At 37.2% G+C, this 26221-nt stretch overlaps 1 protein-coding gene across 1 annotated transcript in view; it reads right to left on the bottom strand.

Annotated features, from left to right (window-relative positions):
* Bdp1 (B double prime 1, subunit of RNA polymerase III transcription initiation factor IIIB) overlaps positions 1-26221 on the bottom strand; it is a gene marked incomplete at its 5' end in the record, with an annotated part of 106928 nt that overhangs the window by 52594 nt on the left and 28113 nt on the right. Inside the window, 9 exons of the mRNA XM_010637356.1 lie at positions 1378-1511; positions 2532-2724; positions 3972-4063; positions 6379-6538; positions 8748-8906; positions 15119-15266; positions 18026-18307; positions 20858-20998; positions 25769-25823. Of these exons, the coding sequence (XP_010635658.1) occupies positions 1378-1511; positions 2532-2724; positions 3972-4063; positions 6379-6538; positions 8748-8906; positions 15119-15266; positions 18026-18307; positions 20858-20998; positions 25769-25823 (1364 nt within the window). The remainder of the gene's footprint in view (positions 1-1377; positions 1512-2531; positions 2725-3971; positions 4064-6378; positions 6539-8747; positions 8907-15118; positions 15267-18025; positions 18308-20857; positions 20999-25768; positions 25824-26221) is intronic.

The raw sequence follows: 26221 nt of genomic DNA, 5'->3' as shown, positions 1-26221 counted from the left end.
TTTTTTTTTTTTTTTTTTTTTTTGGTTTTTTGAGACAGGGTCTCACTATGTAGTTGAGACTGACCTGGAACTATGTAGCCCAGGCTGGTCTCGAACTCATAGCGATCCTCCTGCCTCACGTCCTGAGTATTGGGATTACAGGTGTGCACCACCATGCCTGGCCCTTACGAGATTTCTTATAGAAACATTTCTCTTAAGAACTTGTGAGGGGCTGAGGATTTAGCTCAGTGGTTCTACTAAATGCCTCATAAGCACAAGGACCCAAGCTCAATTCCCGGTATCAAAAAACAAAAAAAAACACTTGTGATTTCATGAAACAAAAGCAATAAAATGACTTAATAAACATATAACATTTTGCTGCATGCTGCTGGGCTTGCAATCAACCAGTATCTAGAACAAGCACCTTGCTCTCCAGAAAAAGCAACGTTCGGCTTTGTTTTTTTCATTATCATGGATAAAAAAAGATATGAAACAAATTAAAAAGCTCTTAGTGGTTATTTAAAAAGCTCATTAATCTTAAGCAAAAGCTACATCAAATGAAATACTACATTTATTCAGGCACACACACATACCTCACACATTTACAGTAACAGCTTTAAAAATAGATTTACTAGGAATTACACATGGTCCTTCTCTTGAGGTCCCATACTCTATTTTCTTGCCTCTTATTGAGGGGTCTTAAAATTTCTTTTTCTGCAATGGGCATCAGCAAACTTACTCTGTGGGTAGGGTTTTCTGCTTTAGGGACCTCTTTGGACCCTGTCTAATGATAATGTCGGAGCAAAGGAAACAATCAAAAGAAAAGCCCACTTGCCGGAGGCAGAGGATGGTTAACAGATATGGTGGTAAAACTGGACAGAACAAATAACTTTCATGTTCTATAGCACAGTTAGTGAAATATTTTAAAATAGCTAGTAGAGAAAATTTTGGATGTTTCCATCACAAATGATAAATATCTGAAGTGATAGATTTGCCCGTTACTCAGATCTGATCATATTACACACATGTACTAAAATGTCAAAATTATATCTCAAGATGGATCATTACTGCATCAATTAAAATTTTACAATATAGTTTAAAAATAGAGGAGTTAATAAAGAATTCCTCAAATTTTTAAAAAATGAGTTTACTTTTTTGAGATGATAATTGAAGCTAAATATCAGCCTCCCTCAGAACCTAATAGCAATAGCACAATTTCTGGAGTAACCAAACACAGAAGAATAATGTGTCAGTTTGGAAGCTGATGGCCCAAGAAAGATAAAAGAAAATTCTGGTGAGGGCTACTCAGGAACCAAAACCATTTACACTGATAAAATGAGTTTTAAACCTCTATATAATAAAGTTCAAAAGTTATATAGTCAATATAACGATGCTTACCTTAAACATTCATTAAGCACCCTGGGCTCATCTGGCTTCACATTTTGAAAGGAAGTGTCTTTTTTCTCAGGTTGTTTTATGAGGTCTTCACACTCCAAATTTTTACATGATTGAGCTTCCATTTGTTGAAGTATCTTAAAAACAAAATTGTTTTAATGTTTTAGGTTTCACAGTGAAATACATTTTTCTTTTTTTCTTTTTTTTTTTTTTTGGTTTTTGAGACAGTGTCTCACTATGTAGTTGAGACTGACCTGGAACTCACTATGTAGCTCAGGCTGGTCTCGAACTCACAGGGATCCTCCTGCCTCAGACTCCCCAGTGCTGGGATTACAGGCATGCACCACCACGCCCGGCCGAAATACATAATTTTTTAAAATTTCATTGTAAATTTTGACTTGAGTGTAATGAAAATAGTAAAAATTTCAAAATTATAAAAGGATGCTTTTTAAGCATTTATTTTTTGGTTTTGGGTTTGTTTTTTTTAGTTATCTTAGAAAATTGCAGAAGGTACCCTGTCACTACATCTCAAGACCCCATTCTTCACTGCCCAACAGTTAGTAAGCATATCAGTGTCCTCTGTTAGAAGTACCTCATGACACCCTTCTGATTCCTTCTGACTGTTTAAACTGCATTAAAACACAGCACTCATAGCAGAAGAAACCCAAGCTTAAAGCATGCCAACTTTTAACCTTTTCACAAAGACTATATATATATATGTATGTGTGTGTGTGTGTGTGTGTATATTATATATATAAAATCTAAAATTCATGATCTTTGTTCTTGGAATTATATTTTAGTAGGAAGCTTTTTAATATTTTATTCTGTTAAGCCAATGTTAAAATTCACACATTTAACTATTTTTCCAAAATGGAAATGTTACTCAAATATTCAGGAACAGAGAAACAGAGGAACAGAGAAAAGCAAGTCCAAATATAAGGTAAGGTGAAACCAATTTAGCAATCATGTAAGAACGCTAAATATAAAATGCCTTTACAATTAGCAACTGCTGATGGCTAAGAGATTTGTGGCATAAATTTAATAAATAACATACAGTACACAAATTAGGTAGAGGTGCTGTTTTTAAAGGGAGTGAGATATTTATTTGAGGCTTATATTCGTGTTTAACAAAATGTGCGAACAATCAAAATACTCACGTCTTTGTTGACACAGGATTCATTCTGAGTATTCTCTACACTGGCCCCTTCTTTTTGGGGTGTGACTGTTTCTTTTCTTTCTGCAGCTTTCCCTACATTTGGCTTTGGTCTTTGTAAACGGCTCCTCACTAGTTGCACAGGTCTGGGAGCCTTTGGTTGATTATCTTCCAGGAGACAAGTTTTTTCACTTAAACTAGAACAACCACAAAGGAATATATTCATTTATTCTCAATTCATAAATGTGCTTATTTTTTCTGTACTTCCTTTTCCCTGACATGAATAAATGAACCCTTTAGAATATAAAATAGTTCACAAGTGTCCTCAAGAACATCATCAAAGCCAGGCATGGTGGTGCATGCCTTTAGTCCCAGCACTTGGGAGGCTGAGGCAGGAGGAATGTCCCAAGTTCAAGTCTAGCCTGGGCTACATAGTAAGTTCAGGGCCAGCACGAAATATAAAGTGAGAGCCTGCTCAAAAAAAAAGAAAAAAAATCGTCAAAGATATTTATATACCTGCATCCTCATCTTTCAAACAGATATAACACTTGGGGCCAGGGATTTAGCTCAGTGGTGCTGCACCTGCCTCACAAGCACAAGGACATGAGTTTCATCCCCAGTATGAGGGGAAGGAAAAAAAAAAACAGGTATAACCCTGGAAGCCTCACTATAAAATGTATTGTTAAAATTTCATTATAAAATTAGAAAATCTACATCTGCCAGTGATGTCAGATTATTAGCCTTCATTCAGAATAATATTGTAGACTATGCAGCTCCAGGTCTACAGGCCCAAATTACAGCATAAATGGCACCCACTGGAACAGTACAGAACCTCCTGGTCAGCATCAAATTGGTATCTCCATATCAAGTATTCCTTTTTGAAATCTCTTACTATCAATAAAGTTATTAGAAATATATCTTACTTTTGAGACAGGGTCTCACTAACTAGCTAAATTTCCAAGACTGGGCTCAAACTTGCAACTCTCTTGCCTTAGCTACTCTGAGTGCTAGTATTACAGATGTGCACCACTACACTGAGCCCAAAATCATGTATCTTAACCACTTATTTCACAAGTGCTGTTTTGCTTGGAGACAGGGTCTCACTTTGTAGCCCAGGATGGCCTTAAAGTCATGGTGATCTTCCTGACTCAGCCTTCCGAGTGCTGGGATTATAGGTGTGCACCACAATGCCTGGGAAGATTTTGTTAATGGTAAAAATAAACATTACCAAAGTCTTGTTAATGAAATGGAGAGAGAACAGTTGCTAAATCATTGTACCCATATTGTAATTTTTGCATACAATGTCAAGGGACTATTAAAATGTTTTAACATCATTTATAGTTAAAAATAGTCTTAGACTACAGCATCCGAAAAGAAAACTGAGAGTTTGAGTACAAAATAAATAACTGCAATCATCTTAGAAGTTATTATAGTAAATACTTACTTAGACATAGTTTGAGCTTCTTGGTTCTCCTTTCCTGTATTCTCCATTCCACCACTGTCAAATGCATTCATTTTACCCTTTTCCGTGTGATTCTACAAGTTTAATTTTTTGAATTTAATCTCATAAAAAAGTTCAAACTTTTCAATAATCAAATAAGAATTAAAACAATATAACAACTTTTTATACTTCTAATTTTCTAAAAATCCTAATTGCAGATGAGAATATTAAAAAACAGATGACCTCATACATTACTAAACAGCCTTGCCAACATGAAGAATGTCAAAAAGGTTCATAGCCTTTCATCCAGTACCATCATTTTGAAGACTCTTTTAAGAAAGCAATTTGAAAAAGATTAAGGTACTAGAATGTCCACTAGAACATTATGTAATAGCAAACACTGTAGAGACACATTTTCCGATAATAAAGAAATGGCTAAACAAATTCACTTATACCCCACTGGTAGAATATCCATAAAAATCACGTTTTCAAAAGATGTTTAAAGACAGAGAAAAATATTTACAAAACATTAAATACCAAATAATATAAACCTTACCTGATACCAATACTCAGCCTTGTAAAAGAAAGCCTGAACTAGGCAGGGTGCAGTGGCACACACCAGTAATCTCAGCTCCTTGGGAGGCTGAGGATCACAAGTTTTAGCTCAAAATAAGTAATTTAGCAAGAACCTATCCCAAAACAAAAAAATCTGGGGACAAAGTTCGGTGCTCCAGGGTTCAATCCCCTATAATACAAAAAGAAAACCTAAAAAGTACTAGAGATATAGCTAAGTGATACAGAGTTTGCCTAACATTTTCAATGCCCTAGGTTTGATCACTAGCATCACCAAGAAAAAAAAATCCTTTCAGATAAATGTGAAAAGACTAGTTGCATATAGATAATGAAATTATAAGTAATTTTTGTTTTGATTCTTTTTGTTGTTTTTTTTTGAGTGTGTGTGGTACCGGGATTGAACTTGAGTCCTTGTGTTTGCAAGGCAAGTGGTGGAACCACTGAGCTAAATCCCCGGCCCTTTTGCTTTGATTTTTAAATAGATCTGTATCTCCCAACTTTCTAGAATAAAATCTTATAAGATTATAGTAATATATTATAAAAAATATAATGAGAGCCAGGCATAGTGGCACATGTGTATAATCCCAGCTCTTGTAAGACTGAGGCAGAAGATCTCCACAAGTTTAAGGCCAGCCTGAAATACACAGTGACACTCTGTCTCATTATGTACCTGCTTAGCATGCATGAGGCCCCTGGGTTCAAACACTGGCACCCCAAAAAAAAGGAAATATGATAAAAACAAACTTTACATAAAAGAGAAAAATACTGACCACCACTTTTAAAAGTAATTTGACAAAAAAAATTTGTTTTTAATTATAACTATATAAGCAGGCATGGTGATACAAAGCTGTAACTCCAGCACTCAAGAGGCTGAGTCAAGAGTATCAGTGCCGGGGATTTAGCTCAGTGGTTCTGCCGCCTGCCTCGCAAAGGCAAGGTCTTGAGTTTGACCCCAGGTACCAAAAAAAAAACAAAAAAAGAAAAAAAAGATCACTATGGACTTTACACTGGCCTTGAACTTACTATGTAGCCCAGGTTGACCTCAATTTGTGGTGATCCTGCTGCCTCAGCCTCTTGAGTGCTGGTGGCATTACAGGAGGTTGGCATGTTTTTTTTCTACAATGTATAACAAGACAATGTATATGTTTAGTTAAGGGTTGTGCATATAATTTAATGTATAAGTAGTTTAGGAAATACTTTAGGGTTGGGGATTTAGGTCAGTGGTTCTGGTGCCTGCCTCAGAAACAGAAGATCCAAAAAAAAAAGGAGGGAAGGAGGGAAGGAGGGAAGGAGGGGGGGAGATAGAGAGAGAGAGCGAATGAGCGAGCTGGTTCAGAGTTATGAGAGAGAGCCGGTTCAGAGTTATGCCAGGCAAACGCAAGGTCCTGAGTTTGATTCTCAGTACTGGAGGGAAAAAAAGAAATATTTTAAATGAAGTAAATGCAAGGTCCTTAGTTCAATCCTTAGTACTGAGGGAGGGGGGATACTTCAAATAAAGTAAACAAAAGAGATTTATTGGGCTGGGGGTTTAGCTCAGTCGTGCCGCCTCCCAACCATAAGGTTCTGAGTTTGACCCTTAGTAACAAAAAAAAGCAAAACACAAACAAAAAAAAAAGAGATTTATCACTGAGGATTTTCAAACAACATGCCTGAGTTCTTAAAAAATGCATAAATAGGAGATTACTAAGATGGGAACAAATCTAAGGTTATTGTATAAGTTCTTACATCTGTTTTAATATCTGTGACAGTAGTTTGTAATTAAAAGCTAAATATTTTTTTGCCAACTATTTAAAAGATTTTTACAATTTTAATTTCCACAATGTCTCTTCCACCATACCTTTTCAGTGGAGGTTTCTGAATGCAAATTCTTGTTCTCTGCATCTATCTTGTCTTGTGAAAAAACCAGTTTCTTCCCAACAGCCCTTGACAGATTGGGTTTAGGTCTCTGGAGTCGACCTCTCAACACTGGTTTAACATTTTCTGCTTGACTACCTTCCCTGAAAGATATTATTTAAATTGTAACCAGCATGCAATCATATTCAAATTAAATTCTAAAATAACCTACTCAGAGTCAGAAAGAACTTTAAAAGCTTCTTTAAACCTTCAGGGTTTATTCATATTTAAAATGTATCTTGTTGTTGTTGTTTCAGGCATTATGTATAAGTCAGTAATTATTTTATGGACCAAGTTCCCTGGTAACTGTTGCAGTGACAGTGCAACAGCTGACCCCTCTGCCCCCAGCAGGAAGTGGCTGGCCCGACAGTCACAGCCCCAGCCAGGGACCCCTGTGGCCAGTGCCACCTCCTCAACTGTCCCCACCTCGTCCCATCTTTCCTCCATCTTGGTGACCAGCCATCTGGAGAAGCATCTGGAAGCCTCAGCCAGCCTACAAAAAGGCTGGGGGGTCCATGGCCGTGGGAGGCCCAGCAGGCAGTGGGCCAGCCTCTCCCTGGGGCAGTCCCCATGGCTCTTCACTCCCTACCTACCCAGCCACTAGCCATGACAAGGACAACAGTAATAGTCCCCTGAGCCTTCCCCAGGGCCCTCAGCCACAGATGGTGAGACGGCAGCCTCCCCTCTAAGTCTCTTCTCTGTCCAGGTCCGCTTTCTGCCTCCCATGATTCCTTTTGGCACAGTCTCCTCCTGAGGGAGCGCAAGTTTTCAGAAACTAAGAGGGAGGGCAAAGTCCTTTAAAAATACCAAAAACGTTTACAGCATTGGGTGCTGAGCTGCAGGGCTCAGGCCTGACCAGTTGTAACCAAAGGGTGAGGCAAGCCTTGCCAACTGCCACCCCTTCGCAGCCTGTTAGGATAGAAGCCTTAGTCCCTCCCGCCCATGCGCACACCCAGCTCTGACCACCTGCCTTCTCTTTGATTTCTAAAGAGAGATTCAACCAAGATCCTGCCCCTCCTCCGGCTGGGTCTTCACTGCCCACCATATCCTAGTCTTCACATCTCGGCCCTTCCCATGTCCTTGTGCTGTCTCTCTGGGCCATGTGTGAGCAGTGTCCTGACCTACCGGGCTGTCCCTGTACCATTGGCCTAAATGTGCTCTGTATTTAGCGTCACTGTCTGTTACACCAATTAAAGAAGCAGGAAGGCTTCAAAAAATAAATAAATGAATAAATAAATAAATAAAAATAAAAGCTTTCTTATCTATAAATGAACCAAAGAAAACTGAAGAGACTAACTTGTTTTGCCAGATGCTAAAAATATACTATTCAGCATCAGTAATTAAAAAGCTTTAATGATACTTAAATATAAATAAACAGATACAAGAAAAAACAAAATATTCAGCCAGGCATAGTGGCACATGCCTGTAATCCCAGCACTCGGGAGGCTGAGGCAGGAGGATCGCTGTGAGTTCAAGAAAAGACCAGCCTGGGCTACACAGTAAGTTCCAGGTCAGACTCAACTACATAGTGAGACCCTGTCTCAAAAAAAAAAAAAAAAAAAAAAAACAAAAAAAAAAAAGAAAGAAAGAAAAGAAAAAACAAAATAGAAAATCTGAAAATGACTCCAAAATTCATGTGAATTTAGTATATAATGGTAGTAAAACAGTGAGAAGATAAAGTATAAAATATGGTTTTTTTAATTAGATAAAATTAAATGGCAATGAGAAAACTACAGATAACACTCAGGAAAACTACAACTGGCTCCATCCTTTACAATGTGCTAAGAGCAAATATTTCAATGAAATTTTGGACCTCGGTGAGTTATTTTATAATCTTGAGCAAAGTTTTCTAAAATATAATAGAAAGAGGGCTGGGGATTTAGCTCAGTGGTGCCACTGCCTGCCTCGAAAGTGCAAGGTCCTGAGTTTATTTCTCTGGTACCAAAATAAATTAAATTAAATAAGATAGAAAAAGCTGGACCTGTAATCCCAGCACAAGAGGATAACTGAGTTTGAGGCCAGCCTGAACTATATAGCAAGACATGTCTCAGTCTCCCCTCCAAAAAAAAAATAAATAAATAATAATAATTACATATTGGATGGGTCTATATATTAATGGTACCTTCTACTTCCTAAATAGAGAAACACTGTCATTTAAGAAAACTTTCAAGGGCTGGGGAGTAGCTCAGTGGTATAGTGCTTGACTAGCATGCAGGAAGTTCTGGGTTCCCCAGCACCACCAAAAAAAATAAATTTGCAACAACCTTAACAAAACTGTGGAAATAAATAAATCCTGCCATGTAAAATACCTACAGTGATTTACTCTTCTGGTCAACATCTCTTTCTCTTGCACAACTCTGCAAGGCAGGATTCACCTCACAGAGTGCTATGATCTCAACTTCTGATGGAGACAAAGCTGAAGGGCTGGATTCTGAAGATTCATTTGCTGCTGGTGTGTTACCATGTTGCTGACTAAGGAAACAGAAATGGGGGTTAATACAAATCTTCACACTCTTTACAAGATCTGTTTTAACACATAAAACAAGATTTTGGAAAATGATCAAAGCTGTTACACAGGCTTTTGTATGATCTTTCCTACATCATATCACATACAAAGTAGCAGCCATAATCTATCAGTGCTCAACAAATCTCAAAATGAAAAATGGAAGACTTTAAGAAGACTCACACAACTATTGGTTTAATGGGGTTTGTGAAGCAAATGAATGTGTAAAGTCACAGTAATATTTTCGAATCAGCTTTCATTAAAATTGCATCTAGACAGTCCTTGCTATACATAGTACTACGGTATTATAAAATAAGAAACATTAATTAACAACAATATAACTGATGGCCATGTATTAAATGGCACTGTTTCAACACATATTCACATTTAGTCATACTTTTTTTTCCCTATTTTTTGTACCCAGTGTTTGTCTTTTTCTGATATATCAGGTAACACTTCTCTATATATTCTTATGGGCTAGGTGTTAAATATAAAACTCAGCAATCTGCCTTTTACTTTTCTTAATGGAGCTTCTGTTTAATTTTTCTACATGATTCACATGACAAAGACATCTTTCCAACATCCTTCTAAAGGCTTTTAAGATCTGATTTATATTTTGTCTTCAATCCATCAGAAAGTTAATAAATAGGGTAAAACAGTGACCTAATTTTACCTTTTTCGTACCTTAGCACCAACTAGTGAATAGTTAGTTTAATCTTTGTCCACTGAATTCTAAAGCCACCTCTGAGCTGGGCATGGTGGCCACACATCTGTAATTCCAACACTCTGTGAGGTTGAGGCAGGAGGATCAAGTTCAAACCCAACATGAACAACTCAGACAAGTTTAGTGAGACTCAGCCTCAAACAAAGCGTGCAAGGGATGGGGGATGGGGTGGCACACACTATAATCCCAGCACTCAAGAGGCTGAGGCAGGAGGATTACTGTGAGTTAAAGCCTAGCCTGGGCTATATAGTGAGTTCAAGGCCAGCTTAAACTATAGTGAGACCCTGTCTCAAAAACAGGGGAGGTGAGATGAGGATATAGCTCAGTGCACAGTGCAAAGACCCTGGATTCAATTTCTGGTATCCAAAAAGAGAAAACAAAGCACTACATGTCTCCTCATGACCAGACATTCAGTTCCAAGGAATCAATTTTATCACAATGCTTTAATCACTCTAGCTTTAAGATGTCTTAATATATTTCTTCTTCATAAATGTCTTTACCATTCATGACCCTTAAATTTTTTTTTGTCTTGTAACAGGGACTGAACTCAGGACCTTGCTCTTGGCAAGGCAGGCACAGCACCACTGAGCTAAATCCCCAACTCTATTTTTTCAGGGTTTTTTGTTTTGTTTTGTTCCAGGGATTGAACTCTGGAATTCACACTTGCCAGGGAGGTACTGTGCTGCTGAGCTAAAACCCCAGCCCCTAACTCTTGTATAATGAGTCTTTTTTTCTTGGCAGTATTGGGCACTGAACCCAGTCTTTGTAACGAGCTACATTGCAGCCTTTTTTACTATTATTATTATTATTATTATTATTAATTTTATGTACTTTTAAGTGTGGGGAATGGGGAAACGGAGTGTTACTAGAACCTCTGCATCAGGTTCTAGTCTCCTGTGAGCCACAATAGCACAAGGCAAATTAATTAATATACAGACAGAAAATGAGACTTAGAGAAGCTGAGCTTTGACCTGATCCATGATGCTCTGGGCAGCAAAAACCCCAGATCTGGATTAATTTTTTTTGTTTTTTTTGTTTTTGTTTTTTATGAAACAGGGTCTCACTATGCAGTTGAGACTGATCTGGAACTCACTATGTAGCACAGGCTGGTCTCGAACTCACAGCGATCCTACTGCCTCAGTGTCCTGAGTGCTGGAATTACAGGCGTGCCATCACCACGCCCGACCTGGATTAATTATATTTTTATTTTGAGACAAGGCATTGCTAAGTCATTAGGGTACCCATGCTGAGCTTGAACTTGAGATCCCTGTTTCAGCCTCCCAGAATGCTAGAATTACGGGCATGTGCTACCACATCTGGCTTAATGATAATTTTTTAATCAACTCACTGTCTACCATAACCAATTGGGATTTTAATAATTGTAAGACTGTTTTACCTCTAAGTTAAAAAAGGTAATGAGAATGTGGACAGTTTAGTAAATCAGCCTTATTAAATTAGTACATTTGTAGTATATGAATTTTACATTCATCTTGGAGAGTAGGCACATGTGCATAATAATGCTTGTTTCTTTTTACTCCTTTTCCCATCTAGCTCCCTCCCTCCGCATCTAAATTCCCTTTCCCCATTTTCATTGTTATTCTTAGTTCACATTTATAACACATAATGCTTACATTCACTGAAGTTATTAGGTTCCTCTACATGGCATACCTTAATTTTACTTACTTTCCCTTCCCCTTAGTCTCCTGCATCCTTTCCCCTTGTCTCCTCTAATCCATCCTTTATTATGATCTTTATCTATAGTTTGCCTTACTCAAATGAGAGATATATATTTAAGTTTGTGTGTCTGATTTGACTCAACATTTATTTTTCCCGTTGCATTTATTTTCCTACAAATGTCTTGAATTTATCCTTCTTTATACTGAGTAGTACTCCATTATGTATAGCTACCATATTCTCTTTATCCATTCATCTGCTGATAGGTGTATTGGCTGCATCGAGGATTTAGCTATTATGAATTGTGGTGGTATACATGCATACCTGTGTATGATATCTGCAGCTCTTTGGAGAAGATACAAAAAGGAGGAATAGCTAGGTCATAGAGAATTTCTGAATTTAGTTCTTTGAGAAATCTCTGTATGGATTTCCATAATGTTTGCATTAGTTCACATTCCCACTGATAATGTAGTTGGGTTCTTTAGTTTTATCACTGAGTTACACTTCAGATAACTTGTAACTAGCAACAAAGAAACAGTATGTAATTCTAATTAAATACTAGAAAAGGGAAATAAAAGTCAGACTTAATGGTATATTCCTGTAATCCCAGTACTCTAGGAGGCTAAGGCAGGATAATTACAAATTCAAGCCCAACTTGGGCAACTTAGCAAGACCCTATCTCAAATTTTAAACAGTAAAAAAAAAAACAGTTGAGGATATAGCTTAGTGCATAGGTTCTGAGATCAATCCTCAATATCAAAAAGAAAGAAGAGGGCCAGGGATTAAGCTCAGTGGTTCTGCCTGCCTCGCAAATGCAAGGTCCCGAGTTCAATCCATGGTACCAAAAAAAAAAAACAAAAAAGAAGAAGAAGAAGAAAGGGGGATTCACATTGACAGAAAATGTATTAGATAAAAAGAAAGGAGAAGAAAAAAAAGAAGAGAAAGGGGGGAAGTTAAAAATAGTGTTATTGTTGCACAAAAATATAAATGTAATTAATACCACAGAACTGTAGCTTAGATTGGGTTAATACAGCAAATTTTATGGGCAACAATTTTCCAAACGTAATGAAACAAACTCACACCACAGATCCAGGAAGTACAAAGAACCCCAAGCAGGATAAATTTTAATTTTAATTTTTAAAAGCCTCAGAAACAAAGCTAGAAACCTCACAGTTCTTTACCACAAAATACATTACAAAGCTATAGTAATCAAAGAGCACAGCGGAGGCATAAAGACAGACATGCTAATCTATGAAACAGAACAGTGAGTCCAGAAATAACCCCACACAATCACAGGTTAATGTTTAATAAAGGAGCCACAACTACACAAAGGGAAAAGAACAGTCTCGCCAACAAATGTTGCTGTGAAAAGTGGATACCCACATGTAAAAGAATGAACCTAGCAGGTATGGTGGCACACACCTGTATCCCAGCACTTGGGGAGGGTGAGACAGTAGGACTGGCATGAGTTCAAGGCCAGCCTGGGCTATACAGTGAGTTCAACGTCAGCCTGGTTACACAGTGAGACCCTATCTCAAAAAGACAAAAATGAGCATGGACCTTTTTACCTTACACCATACAAAAACTCAATTTTGATTAAAAGGAATTAAAAAGATTTAAATGTTTAGACTAGAAAATATAATCTCTAAAAGAAAACATGAGGCAAAGCTTTGTAACACGGCTTTTGCAATGATTTCTTGGATATAACACTAAAAGCACAGGCAACAAAGGCAAAATTAAACAAGTTGAAATACATCAAACTAAAATGCTTCCACAGAGCAAAGGAAACAACAGATAGAAAAGGCAACCTAGGAAAGGCAGAAAACATTTGCAGGCCATATTCCTGATAAGGGGCTAACAGCCAAAATATTTATTCCTACAACTCAACAGTCAAAGAAGAAATAACCCAGTTTTAAAATGGACAAACTGGGGGGCTCAGTGGTTCTGCCTCCTGCCTCGCAAGCACAAGGTCCCAAGTTCGATCCCCGGTACCCCCGCCAAAAAAAAAAAAAAACAGACAAAGAGCCAGACATGGTGGCACACACCTGTCAACTCAGCACTTGGGAGGCTGAGGCAAGAGGATTGCCACTATGTTCCCTGGGCTACATAGTGAGTTCAAAGACAGCCTGGACTGCATAGGAAGCACCTATCTTAAAAAAAAAAAACAAAAAAAAGCCCAAAAAATTAAATAAAAACAGACAAGGGATTTAATAGGCATTTGTACAAAGAAAATATGCAACAGCTAATTGGGATATGAAAAGATGCTCCACATCACCAATCATCAGGAAAAAGCAAATCAAAACAACAGTAACACATCACATCCTACCTGTCAGGATACCCATTATTAAAAGACCTAAAGAAGTATTAGCAAGAATGTAAAGAATTAGATTATTTATAAACTGCTGATGGGAACATAAAGTGTACCAGTTACTGGAAAGAAGAGTATGAAGGTTCTTCAACAAATTAAAAATAGAATTAACATATGACCCAGCAATCCCACAATTGGGTGTTTACCCACAAAATTTGAAATTGGGATCTCAAAAAGATATTTGCACCCCAATATTCACCACAACATAACACAATAGCCAAGAGACGAAAACAACTTAAACACCACCCCACTAAGTGATGGATAAAGAAAATGAGGTACTATAAATACACACAACAGAATAATATTCAGCCAAAAAAAGGAAACTCAGCTGGTAATTTAGCTCAGTAGTAGAGCACTCTGACTCCCCTAGTATGTACCAGGTCCTGGGTTTGATCCACAGTACCACAAAAAAATAAAATACGATAAAGATTAAAAAGAAGTTGTCATGGGCCGGGAATTTAGCTCAGTGGTTCCGCCACTTGCCTTGCAAGCACAAAAACCCACGTTCCATCCCTGGTACCAAAAAAAAGAAGAAGAAGCTGTCATATGCTATAAATGATGAATCACCAGGGCACTAAGTAAAATACAAACATTGCATGGTTCCACTTACATAAGATATCTAACATAATCACATTTGCAGAAACAAAAATTAGAATGGTTATATGTAAATTCCACTGAGGCTACTAGGACAAGGAGGAAATAGGGAATCCAAATCCAACGGGTATACAGTTTCTATCACACAAGAGGAAAAAAAATCCCAGAGACTTGGTACATAGTACTGTTCAGTTAGAGTTAATATACCATTTGCATTAATTTTCCTTAAGAGGGTAAATCTCTTATGTTTACCACAATAAAAAATAAGTAACTGTGCTAGGACTATATATCAGAGGTGAAGCACTCATCTAGCATTCAGGAGACTCTGGGTTTCACCCCAATACCACAAAAGAAAAATAGAGGAGCTGGGCATGGTGGCTCACGCCTGTAATCCCAGCACTCAGGAGGCTGAGGCAGGAGGATCCCTGTGAGTTCAAGATCAGCCTAGTGAGTTCCAGGTCAGTCTCAACTACTAACCAAAACAAAGCAGTAACCCAAAGTAAACATCCAAAAAAGAGCAATACCAGAGGACAGTAAACAGTGATAAAGGATATTTCACCAAGAAGACACAATAATCTGCCATATGTGCATACCTAGTAAGAGGTTCAAAGCATATGAAGCAAAAACACATGGAACTAAAATAAGAAAAGCAGGGCCAGGGATTTAGCTCAGTGGTGCTGCTGCCTGCCTCATAAGCAACAAGGTCCTGAGTTTGATCCCCAGTACCACAAACAAGCAGATTTACTTGGAGACTTCACTACTCTTGGTGACCAACACAAGAAGAAGTATTATAGATAAAAACCAATAAATATAAAAAATACCTTGGTGAAAGGATGGGGTCCTTTCTCTTCTCAACTCTTTCACTGGAGGCTAAATCCACAGTGTCATCTAGGTTCTGAGTGCAAGAAGGCATCTGTTCCTCACTGCATTCACTTTCATTCACCTCAGGCCTTAAAGACTGACATTTATCTAGAAATATAAAATGCATGTGATCCTAAAAATGACAGTAGAAACATCTAATTTTTGAAAGCACAAAGGAACTTAAATACAACATTGTCTTTTCCTACAAAATATCAATATATACAACATTTCAACTTTGTTTGTTCTGTCTAACAGGGTCTCACTACATAGCCTAGGCTGGCCCTGAAATCACAGTGATCCCCCTGCCTTAAATTCCCAACTGCTGAGATTTCAGCCATGTGCCACCAGCCTGTCTCAATTTTTATCTGTAAGGCATACATCTTATTTTTGGAGAGTAATGAAAACTTTATCAATTTATAATTGTTTCTTTTGAAGATCTGCACGTGTTCCTCAGAAATTTGTAGCAATTTCCAACTAACACTTCATATGTCCAGTCAGGAAACTTGGCTATTTTTCTGCTCCTTCAAAAGTATAATAATAGCCGGGCATGGTGGCGCACGCCTGTAATCCCAGCACTCGGGAGGCTGAGGCGGGAGAATGAGGCAGGAGGATCACTGTGAGTTCGAGACCAGCCTGGACTATGTAGTGAGTTCCAAAAGTCAGTCTCAACTATATAGTGAGACCCTGTCTCAAAAAAAAAACTAAAAGAATAATAATTAATAATATGGTAACAGTTGTTATTTACTGAATACTAAATGGCAAGAACTTTTAAATCTTAGAAAATATCTTGCTGAATAGATGCATTATCTCACGTACTACTCAATCACACTCAAAGGTATTAATATTAACCACATCATGGAGAAAAGTAATGAGTTCACAGACCTAAGTGACTTGCCCAATGTCCTATTCAGACAAAAAGACAATGTATCACTAAACCCTGATTTCTGAATCAAACTATTCTGCCTTATGTGTATAGTGTCTCCTATACAAGCAAGCCACATAAGAGCATAAAATTTTGAGTTTATAAATCATACTACTTTAGCTGGGCATGGTGGTAGAAGTTGTACACCCAGCACTCTGGGAGGTTGAGGGAGGAAATTCAGATTCAAGCAGTAACTCAAGGAGGAAGGGGGTGTGCACAGGGGATGTAGCTCAGCGAGAAGGCCCTAGGTACACTCCTCAGTACTCCACAAATAAATAAACAAACCATACTACTTTAACTACCAGCACACATGTATTAAAATCAGATTGGTGAAGGTGAAGTACATGAAAACGAAGTTCTATGGGAAGGTTTTTCTACTCTGCTACTACCAGTTCTATTTTTACTTGATTATCTGTTTTTTCTTTCTTTCTTTTCTCTTTTGGTACTAGGGACTAAATCCAAGGGCCTTGTCCATACTGAGAAAGCACTCTAACCTTGAACTATACCCCAGATTGATCAGCTACTTTTATATACATGAACTTTAAAGAAAAAGGACTAAAGACCCAGACCCTGCTAAAAGTTAGCCTTCATCTCCTAGCAACTCATAAGAATAAATACATGTATTTGCATTCTAAGGATAAAAAAGAAGCCAAGTGTGTTGGTGCATGCCTGTAATCCCAGCTCTCTGGGAAGCTGAGGCAGGAGGATTCAAGTTCAAGCTCAGCCTTGGCAACTTAGTGACTTAGAAAGATCCTGTGTCAAAGTAGAAAATAGAAAAAGTCTGGGGATATAGCTCAGTACATATAAAGAGTCAGGTTTCAATCCTCAGTACCACAAAGAAAAAACATGGTAAAAGGAAGAATGAAAAAAACTACTTCACTAGTCGTTTACAGAAAGATATTAAGCAACACACTGTGACTTTATAAAGGCAGACCATGAAAACCTCTGATTTACTAAAATGTGCAACATACATTTAACTATATTTATGTGCTCACCAATTTCTGTTAATGGGAGGGATGTAGAACATACTTAGAAACATACTACAGAGAAAAATATCCTTGCTTTTTTTTTTGGAGGGGTGTCTTACTGGGGATTGAACCCAGGGCCTTTTCACTGAACTAAATCCCTAGAACTTTTTTTAAATTTTGAGTCAAGGTCTCATTAAGTTATTAAATTGCCCAGTTTGGGCTGAAAACTTGCAATCTTCCTGCCTCAGTCTTCCAGAGGGCTGGGATTACAGGCATGCACCACTATGTTTGGCTTTAATGTTTTTCCCATAAACTTTTTTTCTTTAATTCACAATAAAAAGATTTAATATATTACTATGGGCACAGAACCAATTAATAAGTATTAATTGCTGGTACTGATACAGAGAACTTCTGTAAACTAAAAACCTACAAAATGTTAGGAAAATGTAAAATGACTTCTACTGTCTCTAACAGCAATCTGCTTTGTTTAGTTCAAAATTAATAGACACCGGAGGAATTGACCATGAAATGGGACATCTGGCCTCATTCCTGACCTTGAACACTCGCTTCTTGTGCACTAGAATAGATGGCTAGACGAATCTTAAGGTAAACTCCCTAACTAAAAGGAATTGTTACATCTGGGTTAAAGTGGTCTGCCTTATTACTGTAATTTGTACATGGGTAATGTGAATTGAGGAAATGAAATGTAACCACCTGAATGAGATCATAGCTGTAAAACCTGTAAAAGAGGAAGCGGCAACCCAGTGAAAGGTCAATTTCTAGCACTGATCTTAATGCAATCAACCTTTTGTCAACAAAATAAACTTTTTATTATTTTACTTCCATTCTGCTTCTCTGCAAGTGTCATTTACCAATTCCTTCCGTAACAGTACCTACAAGGAAGGCATTCCCCAGACACAATATTGTCATTTGTGTCTTAGTAATGTGAAGGATATTAAAATGTGTAAGAAACTTACTCTTATGCTTTTCTCCTTCAGAAGAACCTGATGGAATAGTATCATTTCCTGAAAGATTTTGTACTTTCTGTTCAGTTGTTCCATCTTGGTTCCTCTTCATTCTTCTTTTCTTTTGATTTTGGTCTTGTTCTAATACAAGTTCTGTATCCTGCCCTGATGGAGTCAGAGAATCCTCTTCTAGGACTGTCTGAGCATCCTTTTGAGATCCTTCTGTATCTGAAATTTTAGTGTTCACACATTCATCTGGATTGTCATCCACAACTTCACTTGAAACTTTTTGCACTAAAAAGAGAAATGATTATAAATTACGAACAACCTATACAAAAATTCTTAAAGGTAAAGAAAAATACTCAAAGTTACACACTATACATATTATTTATGTGAGCAAAAAATTGAAGACAACCTAAAACAGGGAATGATTAAGTTATAATACATTCATGTCATAAAAATCTTTGCAGGTAAGGACTAGGAGAAAGATCAGTGGTGGACCATGTACTTATAACATGGGCAAAATCCTAGGTTCAATCACCAATACCATCAAAAGAAAAGAAAAGAAAAACCTAGGCACTATCAAGAATGAGACATGTAGTAATAAGATTTCAAAACATGTCTAAAATTATCAAGTGGTAGGGCCAGAGATTTAGTGGTTCCAGCGCTTGCCTCAAAAGCGCAAGGTTCCAAGTTAGATCCCCAGTAAAAAAAAAAAAAAAAAAAAAAAAAAATCGAGTGGTAGATATATGTATAAAGAGATAGATGGCTAGATACACGCAACCCCCTTTTTTTTTTGTACTGGGGATCAAACTTGCCAGGCAGGCAGCAGAACCACTGAGCTAAATCCCTGGCCCCTAACTCTGTTTTTATTATACAGTAACAATTGCACATACTCTATAACACAAACACAGGTACAGCAAAGAGTTTAGTAACAGTTATCCCTGAAATTTTAAAATTTTGCTTTGTGTTTTAATGAACAATCTTTTAAGTGAATATTTTAATACAATTTTTACTTTCCTGCCTATTAAAGTTATCTCTCTTTGCCCTTTCAACATATGATGATGCAAAAAAGCCATCAACAGATGACAAGTGCCTTAATCTTGGACTTCCCTGCACCCAGAACTGTGAAAATATTTCTTTTCTCTGTAAATTATATAAGCTCAGGCAGAGTTTCACAAAACAGAATTAAGATAACATCCAAAGCAAAAGGGAAGCTTAACTTCACAAACATGATTGATTAGAGATCCCTCAATATTCCCAATAATACAATTTAATATTATTTATGTCCAAAACAAGTGAAAATAGAATTATTTTAAAGTTAAGAAACCATTTTATTTATTACCAGGATTTCAGCCAGACATTTCTAAATTCTGAGTTATAATATGTCTTTAAAGTTCTTACACTAAAGAAAATTATAGGACTGAGGATTTAGCTCAGTGGCACTGTGCCATCCTCTCAAGTGCAAGGTCCTGAGTTTGATCCCCAGCATTAAAAAAAAAAAAAGATTATAGTGAATTACTCATGCTACTGCCTATAATGTAATAATCACAAGAATTAATTTATCTATTTGAATCTCCCTAGGCTATGTGTAGTATATAAAAAAGAAAATATTGACTGAAAGATGAAATAACTGCAGTTATCACTACTACTTTTTAAAAAATACAAGCACCACACTCTATAAATTAGAGAAAGTCTAGTCTGGATTTGTGCAAAAAAGATAATACAATATGCCTGACTGCTACCTTTTGAAAGGCTGCCCTGGAGGCTGCTCCTTAGGCCACGTTGAGGAACCTAGTTTTGAGAAAGGTGTCCAATGCTCCAACTGCTAAGGACTGCTCACTGTGCAGAGGCTGTTTGCACAGTGTGGTTCATGCTCAACTTTGGGGAGTGTGGAATTTTGCTATGTGCCAAGCAGAGGATGCTAATCCCTTTGAGCCCTGGCGAATAATCAAACATGGCAGTGGTCTTAGGGACTTCCAGCACAGGTTCTCAGTCCCAGGTCTGTGTCCTGCCTCTGCCACCACTAACACTGTAAGACTTTAGGGAAAAATGACTTAGGATCCCTGAGTCCAACTCCCAGTGACAGACAACAAATGGAAAGCAAACAGATAAAAATTAACACATCAGATTGCCTGTAGTTCTAAGATTCTTTAAATTATGTGATGATAGCTGAACATTGTCCTCACAGTTCAGAGCTCAGTTAAGAAAAAAGCCAGGCATAGTGGCATATACCTATAATCCCAGCACTCAAGAGGCTGAGGAAGGAGGATGGCCTCGAGTTTGAGACCTGCTGGGCTACATAAGTAAACTGAAGGCCAGTCTGAACTCCATAGCAAGACCTTGTCTCAAAAAACCGACTAAAATATAAGCCTAAAAATAGAAGTACCCACACATGAACAAGTTTCTACCTTGTTCTAGAAGTCAATGTTAACCTTCGGAAATGTGCTCAAACAATACAAGCTAGTAAAACTGCAAAATATGTGATTTTCATTTTTTTAAATATTCTAATTTTATACCAGATTTGTTTTACAAAAGAAAATAATAAGCAAAATTATTTATTATAATTTATATAATTGGACACACCAAAATGCTCATGCTCTTTGATCTGCTACAACATACCCAGATATTAGAATGATGTCAAACAGCAGATATTCCAATTATAAAACTGAAAAGGGAGCTGCTATTTTGGCCCGTGTAACTGGTAAAATGAAGAAACACTAATTCCCTCTAACTGAAGGCCCTGATGATCCCCCGAGCTACACATGACTCAATTCCCAAGGGACAGTATTACAAGTCTACTACTGCTAAGTAAAATCACATGCTTCCATGTAAAGTTAATACCTTTTACGGTTTTCTGAGGTTTGGAGGATTTCTTCTTTACACCCTGATTTTTAGCAGATTTTTGTTTTCTTTTCTCTTCTTCCTCAAGAACTTTCTGGAGCAAATGAGCAAAAAAATCGAAGTCAAAAGGGCGTTTTTCCTCTGTTTGAAAAAAAAAAGAAAAAGAACCTTCAAATTCCTATTTTCAAAAAAAGGAAAAGAACTTTCTAGTATTTTTAAGTTTCATGACATCAAAAAGAAATCGGCTTATTTAATAGCAGGACAAGTATACAACAGAACACTAAACAGCAATAAAAGGAAACTAGTTTAGCAGTGAAGGGATCACGGATAACAAGCAAAAAACAGGTGACGTCTCAAAAACACATCAAGTAAGAGAAACCAGACACAGGCCAGGGATTTAGCTCAGTGGCATCATGCCTGCCTCACAAACCAAGGTCCAGAGATCAGTCCCTGGTACCACCTACCCCCCAAAAAAAAGAGAAGAAAGAAAGAAACCAGCCACAAAACAGTACATACTATATGAGTGCATGAATTAAGATGTTCTACAACATGATAAATTAATCTACAGTGATTCAAAGTAAAACTGTGGTTGCCTTAAACCATGATGACTGCAAAAGAAATCAAAGGATCTTCTAAAGTGATGAAAATGTTCCATATACAGTTTGACTTGATGTTTACACAAAAATATTCTTTGTCAAAATTCAAACTACACTTTCAAGTGTATAAAAATATAAATGAGTTGTTAAAAGCAGTGAAGAGGGCTGGAGGCAAAGTACAGAAGTGCAGCACCAGCTAAGCAAGCACATATCCCTCTGGGTTCAATCCCCAGGACCAAAAGAAGGGGGTGGGGTTTGGGGCTAGTGTGTAGCCCATTGGTTGAGCACTTGCTTAGCTGGCTCGAAGCCCTCAGTTAAATCCTTAGCAGTGCAAAATAAAAGTAAAGATGACTGAGAAGTCCTCAAAATACCTATCCACTATCATAAGCACTCTGTTTCTCATAACTATTTCACTGCTCTTCAAATATTAGTAAATTAAGAAGCAAATGTAAAATATAAATCAATTTAGTGCAAAAAGGAACACTCCCACCAAATATCCGTCGACAGCATTATATGAGAAAACAATCAGTAAAAAAACAGAAGTGGATCTATCACATGAGTCAAATCCTACAATATATATATTTCACATCTAAATTATGGTGAATGTACAGAAAGATTACAAGAAGGCATCAGAAAAACAGATATATACTAAAATTAAAACAATCAGTCTCAAGAAACTCAATCAAATCTGAAGGTCCTGTTTTTCTATGGACCAGCTTTAACCTGGTAACTCTACAACAGTGAGCTAGCTAGCACTATAAGAATCCATAAACAATCTCTACATGAGTCTATTGTGACTTTTCTCAGGATTGTCTGCCATGTGTCTCCCAGTGTGTACTTTTATCTTGCTTTTTCCTCTTCTATTGGCCCAAGCTCACTCTGCAGAGCCACTTTCTCCCTCCTTCATTTTTATTTTTTCAAATAAACTCTGCACTGTCAAAACAAAAAAAATCTCTATATAAGCCAGGTATGGTGGCACATGCCTGTAAATCCAGCATTCAGGAGAAGTGAGGCAGGAAGACCACCGCTAGTGTGAGGCCAGCTTTGGCAACATAGTGAGTTTAAGGCCAGCCTGAACTACATAGCAAGACCCTGTCTCAAAGAGAAAGACAGAGAGACAGAGAAAAGGGTGGGGAGGGGAAAAAGGGAAAGAGGGGAAGGGGGGAAAAGGAGAGAGAAAATTTAAAATTTTAAGTTCTACAAACACTCAAATGGGTTTTATTTTTAATTTTTATATATAACAAAATCAGCAAAAAAATTATAAATGTATAGATGTATGAGTTATTGCCTGAATAATGTTAATAATCCTTAGCAGTGCAAAATAAAAGTAAAGATGACTGAGAAGTCCTCAAAATACCTATCCACTATCATAAGCACTCTGTTTCTCATAACTATTTCACTGCTCTTCAAATATTAGTAAATTAAGAAGCAAATGTAAAATATAAATCAATTTAGTGCAAAAAGGAACACTCCCACCAAATATCCGTCGACAGCATTATATGAGAAAACAATCAGTAAAAAAACAGAAGTGGATCTATCACATGAGTCAAATCCTACAATATATATATTTCACATCTAAATTATGGTGAATGTACAGAAAGATTACAAGAAGGCATCAGAAAAACAGATATATACTAAAATTAAAACAATCAGTCTCAAGAAACTCAATCAAATCTGAAGGTCCTGTTTTTCTATGGACCAGCTTTAACCTGGTAACTCTACAACAGTGAGCTAGCTAGCACTATAAGAATCCATAAACAATCTCTACATGAGTCTATTGTGACTTTTCTCAGGATTGTCTGCCATGTGTCTCCCAGTGTGTACTTTTATCTTGCTTTTTCCTCTTCTATTGGCCCAAGCTCACTCTGCAGAGCCACTTTCTCCCTCCTTCATTTTTATTTTTTCAAATAAACTCTGCACTGTCAAAACAAAAAAAATCTCTATATAAGCCAGGTATGGTGGCACATGCCTGTAAATCCAGCATTCAGGAGAAGTGAGGCAGGAAGACCACCGCTAGTGTGAGGCCAGCTTTGGCAACATAGTGAGTTTAAGGCCAGCCTGAACTACATAGCAAGACCCTGTCTCAAAGAGAAAGACAGAGAGACAGAGAAAAGGGTGGGGAGGGGAAAAAGGGAAAGAGGGGAAGGGGGGAAAAGGAGAGAGAAAATTTAAAATTTTAAGTTCTACAAACACTCAAATGGGTTTTATTTTTAATTTTTATATATAACAAAATCAGCAAAAAAATTATAAATGTATAGATGTATGAGTTATTGCCTGATCATAATGTTAACCCTAATGAAAAGTTTCTCCATTTACAACAGTCCAGATATTTCAGGAGCCATTCCCGAAAGTGGTTTCCCTAAAGACCCAATACAATACTAGATTTAGTGATGTAATAAAAGTATTTTCTTAAAAAAAAAAAAAGGCCAGGCGTGGTGGCATACACCTGTAATTCCAGCACATGGGAGGCTAGGCAGGAGGATCGCTGTGAGTTTGAGACCAGCCTGGGCTACATATTGAATTCCAGGGCAGTCTCAACTACAGAGTGAGACCCAATCTCAAAAAAAAATCACACTGGGCACAGAATCCTTTTATCTACCATAGTGTTTACTTATATACAATAAATTTATATACTACAAATAACAAGTTCTCCCACTGCCTGCCTCGCAAGGGCAAGGTCCTGAGTTCAATCCCTGCTACCACCAAAAAAAAAAAAAAAGGTTCTCTATATCCAGACATAGATTTTTGTCTAAAGTTAGTATTATGGGTCTAGAAGTGTGGCTCAAAAGTAAAGTGCTTGGCCAGGCATTTTGGTGCACACCTTTAATCCCAGTATTTGGGAGGCTGAAACAAGGGATTGCTGACTTTGAGGCCAGCCTGGGCTACACAGTGAGCTCAGGGACAGCCTGAACAACAAAGGGAGACCTGGCCTCAAAAAAAAAAAAGTGCTTTCCTAGTATGTGCAAGGCCTTATGTTCAATTCCCAGCACACACAAAAAAAATTAGTGTTATGGATAATTTCAATTAAGAAAGTTTACTTAATTTTAATTAACATACTTTATGGCTAAATGGACAATGGATATTTATGGTGAAATGTTGATAAGACATCCATAAAAATATTTATCTTTCAAAAAATATAGGAACTACTTTAGTAATTTGTTTTTCTTTACAGATCTCTTGATATTTTTCAGTAATTTACAAAAAGAATATTGATTTTAACAAAAAATATTAGAAGCTAGAAGTTAACTAGTATTTCTTCAATTCAGGTTTAAATTCAAATATTACCACTTCAGACAAAACTTCCTGAATGACCCAATCTAAATAATCGCCCTTTTTCCTCCTTAGAAATCAGTCACTATTTGAAATTATCATGCAGGGCTAGGGATGCGGCTCAGTGGCACAGCACCTGCCTGGCAAGTGTGGGGCAGGTGGCAGAACCACTGAGCTAAATCCCCAGCCCTGCCTGGCAAGTGTGAGGCCCTGAGTTTAATTTCCAGTACCAAAAAAGAGAAAGAAAGCAATTATCATGCTGATCAACTTCCCCCAACCATTTAGAATTAAGGCTCTAAAGGCAGGATTATTTTCTGCCCTGTTTATCATTATACACCCTCAATACCTAGCATCGGGACCAGCACACAGTACATGATCAGTGATGTTGACTGAATAACTGGTTGATTACTGGAAGGAACCATCTATAAAACTTTCTTCCAGAAATAATTCCTTGACTACAGTTCCTTCAGAATAAAGAACCACTTAGAAGTATTATCATAATCACTTCTCAGCCTTTTGGCTAAGATCAAGTGTAGAAGTATTATCATCAGTACTTTTACAACCTTTTGGATTTAGAACTCTATTTACCTGCTTCTTGATCTTTTGACTAATTCGTTGCCAATAAATTTATAGCAACTAACAAACCTGTACTGTTAAACAGAATTTCCCAGTCTTAATCGTACTATACCATTGCAAGGAAAAAACGAATCTAACTGGGCATTGTGGTGCATATCTGTGATACCAATGCTTGGGAAGCTCAGACAGGACTGCCATGAACTACATGCTAAGTTCAAGGCCAGCCTGACTACATAGCAAGACTCGGTCTCAAAACAAAACAAATCTAAAATATATACCAAAGACAAAAGAATGGTCATTTTTAAGCCCTTTTTAAATACTACAGGACTGGGGATTTAGCTTAGTGGTTCTGCCGCCTGCCTCGCAAGCACAAGGCCCTGAGTTTGATCCCCAGTACCAAAAATAAATAAATAAATAAATGCATACATACATACATACATACTACATAAAAGAGGTCTTTAATACTTACGGAATGCCTTGTCTATTCTCCACCCATTTGTTTTTTCTTCACGTTTAAATTTATTCTGTTAAACAACAACAAAAAACAAGATTTTTTAATTAGTAAATATTAAAATGGAACTCATGAGCAACAAAGTGATATATCTTTGCCAACAGTTAACTTACTTAAAGTTTTAGCTTTTTAAAAGTGAGGATGAAAGCTGGTGTGGTAGCCTTGGACACATGTTTAAAAGCTGATATGGCTTTAACATCTTCTAATGTACAGGACACCATTCATTTCCACACTTTATTTTTCTTCATAAAATACTATGTAGTGTCTCTTCATGTAGCCCACTCTGCACTGCAGGGTGTTTTTCTTTTTTTCTTTTCTGTTTTTCTTTTTTTTTTCTTACTTTATTTGGCCCAAACTCCTCTGAAGAGCCCATTTCCTCTTACCTTCAATAAATGTGAAACTGCCATTTTT

This window comes from Fukomys damarensis, unplaced genomic scaffold, assembly GCF_012274545.1.
Source record: "Fukomys damarensis isolate Sample0158 unplaced genomic scaffold, DMR_v1.0_HiC HiC_scaffold_1, whole genome shotgun sequence".
In the NCBI taxonomy this organism is placed as follows: domain Eukaryota; kingdom Metazoa; phylum Chordata; class Mammalia; order Rodentia; family Bathyergidae; genus Fukomys; species Fukomys damarensis.
The sequence above is the reverse complement of the archived record's forward strand: the minus strand, read 5'-3'. Positions and strand labels throughout refer to the sequence as shown.